The 10,155-nt window shown below is 39.6% G+C and overlaps 1 protein-coding gene across 1 annotated transcript in view; it reads right to left on the bottom strand.

The window, feature by feature from the left end:
• Positions 1 to 10,155, bottom strand: part of LOC103461832 (myosin light chain kinase, smooth muscle) — a 52,487-nt gene that overhangs the window by 25,273 nt on the left and 17,059 nt on the right. The window contains exons 13-17 of the mRNA XM_017309402.1: positions 8,335 to 8,532; positions 7,096 to 7,303; positions 6,976 to 7,020; positions 6,165 to 6,239; positions 3,133 to 3,860 (exon numbers count right to left, since the gene is read on the bottom strand). Coding sequence (XP_017164891.1) covers positions 3,133 to 3,860; positions 6,165 to 6,239; positions 6,976 to 7,020; positions 7,096 to 7,303; positions 8,335 to 8,532 — 1,254 coding nt within the window. The remainder of the gene's footprint in view (positions 1 to 3,132; positions 3,861 to 6,164; positions 6,240 to 6,975; positions 7,021 to 7,095; positions 7,304 to 8,334; positions 8,533 to 10,155) is intronic.

Below are 10,155 nucleotides of genomic sequence, written 5' to 3'. Positions count from 1 at the left end.
CACACAGTGATCTTTGGACACAATTTCTCATCTTCAAGATATCTGAACTCAACAGCTACTGAATAAAAATACAAAATTAAAGTCGTGACAACACAGAATAAACAGGTACAGCAGCTGGAACATGTCATGCATGTACATTCATTGCTAGTGAATTTATATTGCTGTAACTGTTCATGTTCTGACTGTGACAGCTGGTGAATTATATCCGTCAATCAAGAGCAATAAATCAGAGTCAAACAGGTGCAAATATGAATGTGTTACAAAAGAAGGGAGCTGAGGAATGGCATGTGACTTAGAGGGGTTTAGTTTTATTTACTGATGAAGTGAGAGATCTCAGACTCCGTATTTATGTGTCAATAATATCAGGTGTTTATGTCACTTTGGAATCTGCACAAGTCAAGCAGCATCTTTTTCTCAGAAGTATCGTTTTCAGAATTTGAAACATATGAGGACGTTCTTTCATTCTTAGAGCTGTGGTTGTGCAATAATCAACAAATAACTGCAAAGTAGTCTCAGCAAATCATGAAGTCCATAAATATTCTCATCCACAGATGAAATAAAAGATTTCTGACAATAAGTGAATAATCGGAGGTCAATAATGAGAACTGATACTTGAGTTTAAAGCAGCACAGTGAAYGATGGAGTAAATTCATCTCGTTGTTTAAAACCAGAATGTTCAGTTGTTCTGATGTTGTTTGTTCTGGAGCTGCTGACATCAGTTCCCTGCTGCAAATAACAGCAACAACACATCACTGCATGTCTGAGGCTGCTGTGACCTCTGACCTTCAACTTGGACCATCTCAATGTACGCTGGAACAGAGGCTGCCTGAAGGCTAAAATAACATGCTGAAGGATTACTGCACACACACACACACAGGCGTTCATAAGCACACACACACACACACACACCCATCGGGAGTCCCAGGCGTTTGTAAACACACACGTGTTCAAGCAGATCTAACAGCAAATCTCTACTGTGGCTGATGGAAATGTTTCTATCCATGTGAGAAACTCTGACCAGTTTATATCTGTGTGAAAGTTTTTAGAGGTTTTTTACTTTTAAATTGATTCAAAACAATTCAATTAAGTGCAAATATATAAAATCAACTCAGTTTATAGCAATTRAATGCAATCATGTAGTMATGTTTAGATCAAACTTATTGATAGAGATAATCCGTTGATCATTTAACTGGTAAACCTTTTTTATCCAGTTGATTTCAGTCTTTAACTTGTGCTGATCTGTCCTSAGAAAGAAACACAAAGAAACCCCAAACAGAAGCTAGCTCAGTGTGACAACRTATTTTATGATTATGGATGTAGCTGTGATRCAGTTTGGTCAAAAAATGTTCTAAATGTACCATATAAATTAATTGATGCTGCAGTAACTGACTTGGTTCAGGTTTCTTTGCCTCYAAGGTTCTTTGAGTCACCTGATCAACATCTGGGCCAGTTAAACACTCTTAGACTCCAGATTTCAGACATCTGATAACTTATTTTGATTTGGGTCCATTTAATTTTGGCAGGTTTTCAAAGTTTTCCTGTTTTCTGCATTAAACACGCAGTAAAAAGCTAAAGTGGTCTGAGTCACAACAGCCCAGATTACTTTGGTTTAATGAAACTCCAATTCATTTGTCTAGAATCTCTGGTTCATTTGGGGAGGCGTGAGAATGGAATCGAACTCTGATATGAATCACAAAAGGGAACTGGTTCACCTACAAACCTCAGTCTGGTTCGGTTGAATTGAGTTCTGGTGCAGTTTGAATGCATATGTGAACACCAGTGGACCAGAAACCGCTCCAAATGAAGAAAGTGAACTACAGAGCAAGGCATTCTGGGTAAATATAACCAGAAGAAACTTGTGACACTCTCGCTTTCTCATCCACAAACTCCAAAGTTTCTCCACTTATAGGAAAGAAAAAACTGAAGGAGCAGAAAATTGGAAGCAGCTGAAGCTCTAAACATGCAGCAGATCTCAAACAGCGTCTGATTCAGAAGGACAGATGATATATAATACATCTGATGATTCTGTTTTTTATTTTGTGCTTAGTGCATCCCCACTCAGCACAGGCTGGTGATGATTTCACTGCATATGAAACTTTTAAAAAGCCATCGTTCCAAAACGGATCAAAATGTCTGTATAGTTTCTTTGGGTTAAAGACATTTTAATGAGATGCTAGAAAAGCAACAACGTAACTAGATTAGTTTTATTTCTCAGCTGCTTGGAGCGCAGAGTACACACTGCTGATCAGCTGGCTGAATAAAAGCCAATATTTTYCTATTGGGCAGTGCCGCTGTTGGAAAAAGAGGAATCCGTCACGTTTCTTCATAACTGAGGATGACTAAAAATAGATCAGTAYCAAGAGGAGAAGCAAGGTGGCGCTGTGGAGGGTTAGTGTAGAAGTTGATTTAGAAAATAAGAGATGGTTTTCACTCAAAGCTGTAATATACGAAAGAGGATTTGGGTCATAAATAAAAAAAAATGGGGGAATTCTGACTTTAAACTCAATTCTGATTAATCTAAGATAAAAAAGTTTTGAGTTTTGAGAAAGAAAAACTTTTTTTTGTTTTTAGTGGCCCTAATCTTCTTCCAGCAGAATCTAGCGTAACACTGACTTTTATAAGCTACAAAAAAAAATAAATAAATAAAATAATAAGAATTGAAGTTAGAGCAGAAAAAGACAGCGTCCTGCTGGAATCGTATAAACCAGCTCTATGTTTAGAGTTCATTAATGAAAAAGTTGCAGTCATGTTGTCATTTGTGATGCRGAGCTACAGGTTGACCCTTCGCCGTGCGTCAGGGGTCATCTGAATGTAAACAGAGCCGCTGTGACCTGCAGGYCTGGAGCCCAGTTAATGCTGCGTGTGTAAAGTGATCTTTCCCATCTGAAATAGCCACAATACTCGGTGGTCTCACATCACATCCTGCATCTCTACGCTCTTTTGTTTCACATCTGCGATCTATTAATAGAGCCTGAATCCTTTGAGCTTCATCGGCAGCTGCTCTTTCTCCTCTTCCTCCTCCATCAGCATGGCTCACACCAAACTTCTAACAAACAAGCCCTCCGTCACGCCGCTGATTTCTAATTTCATTTCTGAAAGTGTGTGTGTTTGTGTGTGTGTGTGAACTCTGACCTTCGTTGGCGAGGATGATGAACTTGGACGGTTTGACGGTTTTTCCATCCAGCGTCCAGGTGACGGTGACATCAGCAGTGGCGGCGGAGGCGAGGCGACACTCCAGCCGGAGCCGCTGACCATCCAGCACCGTCGCGTCCTTCAGCTTCTCCACGAACTCCGGCACCATCCCTCCTCCTCCACCTTCACCTCCTCCTCCTTCGTTCTTCTGGTCGTGAATCCCTCCATCCACGCAGTTGTTCACCTTCTCTCCGTTCTTCTCGGGGGTYGCCGCCGGCGTTGTCTTCTTCTTGTTGGCGAGGACGGAGCGGAAGTCTCCGGCGTTCTTCGGAGGCGTTTCGGCCGGCTTGTTGCCGTTGCTGCCGGCGGCGCCCTTCTTCCCCAGGACGCTCCTGAAGTCCACCTGCTGCGGGGAGTTGGYCTTCTCCTCCGCCTTGCCTTTGACGCCCCGGAGGTTGGCCTTAAAATCCATCTGCTGGGTGTCGGTGTCGCCGTCGGGGGGGAAAGCTCGGCGTCCCAGCAGCGAGCGAAAGTCCAGCTGCTGCGCCTCCCTCTGTCGAAGCTCCTCTTCACGCCGTTCCCTCGTTTCCACGCTGCGCTTGAGGAGTCCTCGGGGATCCTCCTCTTCCTCCTTCTTCTTCTCCTCCTCCTCACCAGCCTCCTGCCTCTGCAGACTGACCCTCCTGCCTTCTCCTCCTCCTCCTGGTCTTCCTCTGGCTGCTGCGGTCCTGCAGAAACAAGCGCAAAGAGAGATGGAGTGAAGTAGAGAGAATAAACAAAGCCGAGGCTCCGCCCACTTTGGAGTCAGGAAAGAGGAGGATGAGGAGTTCAACTCAAACTGCTCGTTACATCACAGGTGACTCAGCTTTCCTTTTATGGGCATGAATGAACTGATCTTCATCGGGCCCATTTCATGACTGGGACTCCTCTACACCTCGTTCTGCTCCGTCCTTGTGTTGGAGCTGCAGCTGGTTGCTTGCAGAGATCAGAGGATCCATGTGGAGGAAATGCTGGCTCTGATTGGTTGGGCTGATACGCACAGATTAGAGAAGCTTTGGGATTGTTGGATATGAAACAGGCGGATTGATGGGAACAGAGGGAGGGAAKGAGACGGGTGAATGAAAACAGAAACGTGAATGTAAAGACCTGACTGAGGAGAATCACATCCGACAGTTCAGATCATGTTGGATACAGTAAAAACATGCTAACTGTATTAAAGGTGACCCCTCATGCTTCCTTGAACAGGTTAGGAGAAGTCTATGGGCTGYACAACACAGTTTAATTACATATTGTCCACAAAATCATTCTTAGGGTTAGAATTAGGTAATGAGATTTTAGTTTCTATTTTGATGTTTTAGGGCTTCTTGTCACTTTGAATACAAATAATCTGCTGCTGGCCACAGGCCACAACTCAACGTTTACACTCACATAAGAAACTGCTGCAAACAGATGCAAAATTATTCAATCGTACATCTTTGAAAAGCAGAAGTGGAACCTCCTGCACAACCAACAAGCAGCATGCCGTTTGAGAACAATATCTGTAAGATCACAAAATCTTAAACTAAATTCTATTTGAAATATCTCTGTACACTTGAAATAAGGGAAAATTGATTTACAAGTAACTTTAACAAGATACAGGAGCTTGTTTAATTAACAAATTCTTCAATATTGATGAGATGTAAAAGTTCCACGGGCAGATTATTTCACTTATAGGAAAATGTCTTGTCAGCAAAAATAAATAAAAAAAATAAAAGAAATCAGCCAATGGAACTATATTTTGCTCAAAAGCTACTTGTAAGTCAATTTTGTCTTATTTCAGCATGTTTTTCTAAACTGTTTATATGAGCAGTTGAAACCCAAATGGAAATACAAAACTGAGCAACATGTGAACTTTGCACAGTACATTAATAAACCGTCTTATATTCTGCCTGTCATTTCAAGCTGCTCTGTCACACCAACCCTACAGAAATCCTTCATCCATTAAACATCTGTCGTTTTTTCACTCACTCCAGTGGGATGTCTGTGGGAATCAGAGTCCATGGAGACTCCAGCATGACTTCCTCTATAAAACTAACCATCACCACTGCAAACTACAGGAATTACAGAGWAAATGCCTAATGACAGTCCAGATCCACTTTGAGTCCTCATTTGATTTTCACCTCACACCTCACCACCGTCTCACTGTCCTTTGCACAGAGAAACTCTGTCTGACATTTCCTAACCTCCTCCATCAGCAGCTTAGGCAGAGATTTCCTCTAAAGTTTCCTCACTCAGCATGAAGCATCACTGATATTCACCTCTATTCCTAACCAAACTCCAACACCCCACACCTTTACACCCTTGTTTTTTTTTAGAATCATCACTAAGATGGGTCAATTCCTCACAGACTTGCAGTAATCTTACCATATTTATTGTCTGTTATTGTAAAATTACCAACAGTGAATGAATCTTCTGAATACAAAACAAAGCTGTGACCCATGGGTTGAGTTTTTCCAGTAGCCTCCATGTGTTGTTGTGTTTCCTCTGCTGGGATTTTTCTGCTACATCAGCAAAAAGCTGATGGTGATGGAGACGGATTCYCTTTGACTGATCAGAGAAGTTTGTCCAAAGTATGAAAAAGTGCTAAACCTCTTCATGCAGCATCAGCTCTCAAAGTCTCAAGCAGCTTTACAATGTGACTGGTTTATATTGAATTGGAGATAAATGATTTTGAATTGATTTCTTAATTGCAAAGATGGTAACACAAGATATGTTTATGTCAAAATACATTAGGAGATGATGCACCACCTTTCCTGATTTTATAACTGTGAAGGTTTTCCCTTAAATAAATAAAACCTTCTCTTTGCTCCACCTCTATATCATCTTCATCATGTCAGATTTAAAGTCAGATAATTATGATTTTACCATATTATGTTAATACTTTTCCTCCAATAAAATCAATAACCTAAGTATAAATAAATGTCATTCAGGTCAGTCACTTGCTGCAGAAACATATAAACTGATTTTTAAATAAAATGTATTTTTCCTCTCACCTTCTGTCTCCTCCTTCAGGTTCTCCTTCAGTGACAGACAGTTGAGCCACAGCGCTGCATTCTCCCACTTTATTCCTGACACACAAACACAACATCAGTTACTTTTTATTATAAGTAACTATTATACAGTGGTGTGAAAAAACGTTTGCCCACTTCCTGATTTCCTATCTTTGTTTGTGCATRTTTAAATTAACTAACTTCACTTTTCCCCCCACACAAGGTCATGTAATTAGATTTTTTGTCCCTTAGCCATAAACACCTTAATTTAAAATCTGCATTTTGTTTTTACTTGTGTTGACTTTGACTAATATCAAAATTGGTTTGATGTTCTGGAACACTGAAGTGAKACAAACATGCAAAAAAAATAATCAGAAATTATGAATGAGCAAACATTTTTTGACATCCCTGTAGTTCTGAAAGAGAATAGGAATAGGAYAGGATTGATAAATCAGTAATAAATTGGAAAACACTATAAACGTCTGAATGTTTATGTGCGTTAGCAACAATTTCTGCCTCAGATTAATCTTCAGGTGATGCTTTATGTTGCTGCAGTCGATCAACATGAGGTTTCAGATATTTTAGGATCTAAACACGTTAGTGTGTTTCATATTTGACACGTTTTCTCATGATGATGACGGCGGTCAGTCTGCAGTGTGACGGGGTTGACAGATTACGGATATATGGATAGATTCAGGCAGGGGGAGGATGATTTTAATCCTCCAATCTGAACCGCAGATCATGCAGGATTATTCCTTCATGTTTGCTCAGTTTCTGGTTTGTTTCCTGCGTGCAGTGTGTGTTAGTGTGTCACCTCAGGGTGATCAGGAAGTCTCCTGCGTGATGCTTTCTGACCCGTCTGAAACAGAAACAGACACTTTGTTCTCCGTGTTCTTCGGAAGCGTTTCAGGCTGCAGGTGTAAAACTTTCAGACCTGATGAGCAGCGAGACGACGTCCTCCTTCTGCAGCAGTTCGTAGTCTCCTCCGGAGCTCAAGGCTCGGTTCTGGTCCGCTCTGGTCCATGTGTACTGGGGGAACGGGTCTCCGGCGATGGCACAGGACAGCAGGACGTGTTGACCAGTGACGGCGCTCACCGCTTTGGGTTTTGTGATGAACCAGGGCTGGACGCCGTCCTGAGGTTCTGACAAAAAAAACAAAACAACAAAAAACTCCTAAAATCTGCAGCCGATTGAATCGATCAGACATGTCAGCATTTAATCTMTACAACAGAAAATCCAGTGAAAAAATGTCAAAACAAGGGAAGACATGAAGATCCGATAAACTAAACCCTCCCTCACTCCTCAGGAGAATTTAAAATGCTTTGTTACTTATGTCAGCGTGTTAGATGCTTTCCTAATGCMGTCATCGATCACTAATTCACTCCTTCACTCTTTACTCCTACAGATGAAACGTGTCACTACTGATACATCTTGATTTCACAGTTTAAGCTGACTTTTCCTTTTCCTGTTTAAAATATTAAACATTTCTCAAATAGTTTTGAGGCTGTTTTTGCATAAAACTGCASATGTTTAAATTGAWATCTTTTTTTATACAACACATTTTCACAATACATTTTATCTCAGGACACTTTACAACACAAACAGGTCAAACAGTTAAATTGTTAAAATTCAATACATATACTGGATGTTTTCATAGTTTAATAAACGTCATATGGTAAAAGGTTTCCAGGAAGAAAGTTTGATGGCTTTTTAGCAAATCTTCCTCCTGTATGAGAATAAAGTGACAGTGGAAACGAATAACTCCCTTTAAACAGCTGGAATAATTATGATCAGCCATTTATTTTAAAGTGAAACTAACCCCTGAATTTACTTCTTTTTTTTGTTTTTAAGCACATTTTTTAAAGCAAATCTTGACATTTTCACTGATACCTGATCTAGAATTTTTTTCCATATCAGGAATATTACAGATATCAATATTGTATATCTAGTTGTGATTGACTTTATTTCAATTTTAATTGACCGTTCACATTTACAGACACATTTTTATTCATCCTCAATTGATGTTCTTTAAATGCGTTGTAACACTGACTGCTACAGGACACATTTTTCATCACCATCTACAATCAATCTTTAATTAAATGAGTTACAACAACATTTAGTTTTCCTTAGGGATCAATAAAGTAACTGAATTGTTTGAGATGTTATGTGTGACCTTCCACGGTGAGCYGGGCCTGGGTCCGGTCCTCTCCGTACTGGTTCCAGGCCCGGCAGCTGTAGACYCCAGTGTCTTCTGGGAAAACCTCCTGGATCAGCAGAGTGTAGCGGTTCTCCTCCCTGAGGAGGTGGAAGTCCTCCGACTCCGAGACCTCCTGCCCGTCATGGAGCCACATCACCAGAGGAGGAGGCTCACCTGCAGGTCAAAGGTCATCTCATTCTGAGTCCCCTCTGCAGTGGACCAATCACTGAATACTTCATATTAAAAAAATAAATACCTCTAGGAGAAATTTATCAACCCAAATCAGGAAAAACTGCATGTAGAATTTTACTTTCAAATATGCATAAAATATATTACTTGAATTTTATTCCAAACAGTAAAAACTCAAATTGATGTTGACAGAAAAGATTCTGCTGTTTTGTTTAGATAATGCTCTGTAGATAAAATAGTGAAGGTAAAATGAAGCTTCCACCTACACTTTGTGTTTTTGCCATTGACAGGAATTTAAATATTTCTTATTAATTTCTGCATTAACTTCGTCTCGTCAATTAATCGCATGATAAATTAAAACAAGCTCAATAATTTCCATTTGAATGATTTTTTGTTTTTTTTCTCTTTCTAAACTGGATAACAAAAGTTTTAAGTTGGTGTTTTGGTCTCAAATACATTTTTTTTTTTTATGAAAGACAACTTTGTTTACAGAAAATTAATTCATTTTATTTGTCGTTTCTGTTTTATTTATTTATTTATTTTGGATATTTAAAATATCTTCCAGTTCCAGTGTTAATTAGAATTTAAAGTTCATTAATATTTGAGAATGTATTCCTACATTATTAGGTTATTGTCATTACATTCATTGAAAATGGTATCAAGATAACAATACCATCRTTTATCGCAATAATTCTGGGATAATTTATCGTCCCAGATAAATTTATAATGACAGACGAACAGATCGCTTCAAAACTGAGCAACAAAAGAGACGCAGAGCGATCAGCAAACAGCTTATATGGAGACAAGTCTCTGTGGAAACTCATTACATAACACACACACACACGCGCGCGCGCACACACCTACACACACACACAGGGGCGATGATAGGGATGAAGTTTCAGTCTGCAGAGTAAAACACACATTCACTGCAAAAACATACAATCTTGCCAAGTATTTCTGTTCTAGTTTTTAGTGAACTCAAAATAAAATGAAATTTACTTTCCGGTAAGATATAGGAGCTTGTTTCATATAAATAATTCCTTAATATTAAAGTGAAAGTACCATTTCAGATTATTTCACTTATAACATCGGAATTATGTCTTGTGACAAGTAAAATAATCTGCCAGTGGATAAAATCAATATTAAGGAATTATTTACTTAAAACAAGCTTCATGCTGAAAAGTGACTTGTAAGATATTTTTTGTCTTATTTTAAGTGTAATAAGATATTTGAACTAGAAACTAAAACTAAAATATTTGGTAAGAGTTTGTTTTTATGCACTGTTTAACTGCTTTTTAGACGAAGCCACAGATTGTGATTCAGACTCTAAATAATTTTGCTGCCGTCCGTCTTTCTGCTCAGGAACCTGAACTTTACCCGACCCAAACACCAGGATGTATTTACTGGTTTTATGAGGACAAACCAGATATTTGTCCCAACAACAAGACAAACACAAACAGAGGAAATGAAGAGGCAGAACTACAGTCAATCTGTCTTCATCTCATCTGCACCGTGTCCCTGGAGATCAGACAGGAAATACCACAGCACACACACACACACACACACACACACACACACACACACACACACACACACACACACACACAC

This window comes from Poecilia reticulata, linkage group LG2 (genome assembly GCF_000633615.1).
Source record: "Poecilia reticulata strain Guanapo linkage group LG2, Guppy_female_1.0+MT, whole genome shotgun sequence".
Lineage (NCBI taxonomy): Eukaryota > Metazoa > Chordata > Actinopteri > Cyprinodontiformes > Poeciliidae > Poecilia > Poecilia reticulata.
This window is presented reverse-complemented; position numbering and strand designations above follow the sequence as displayed.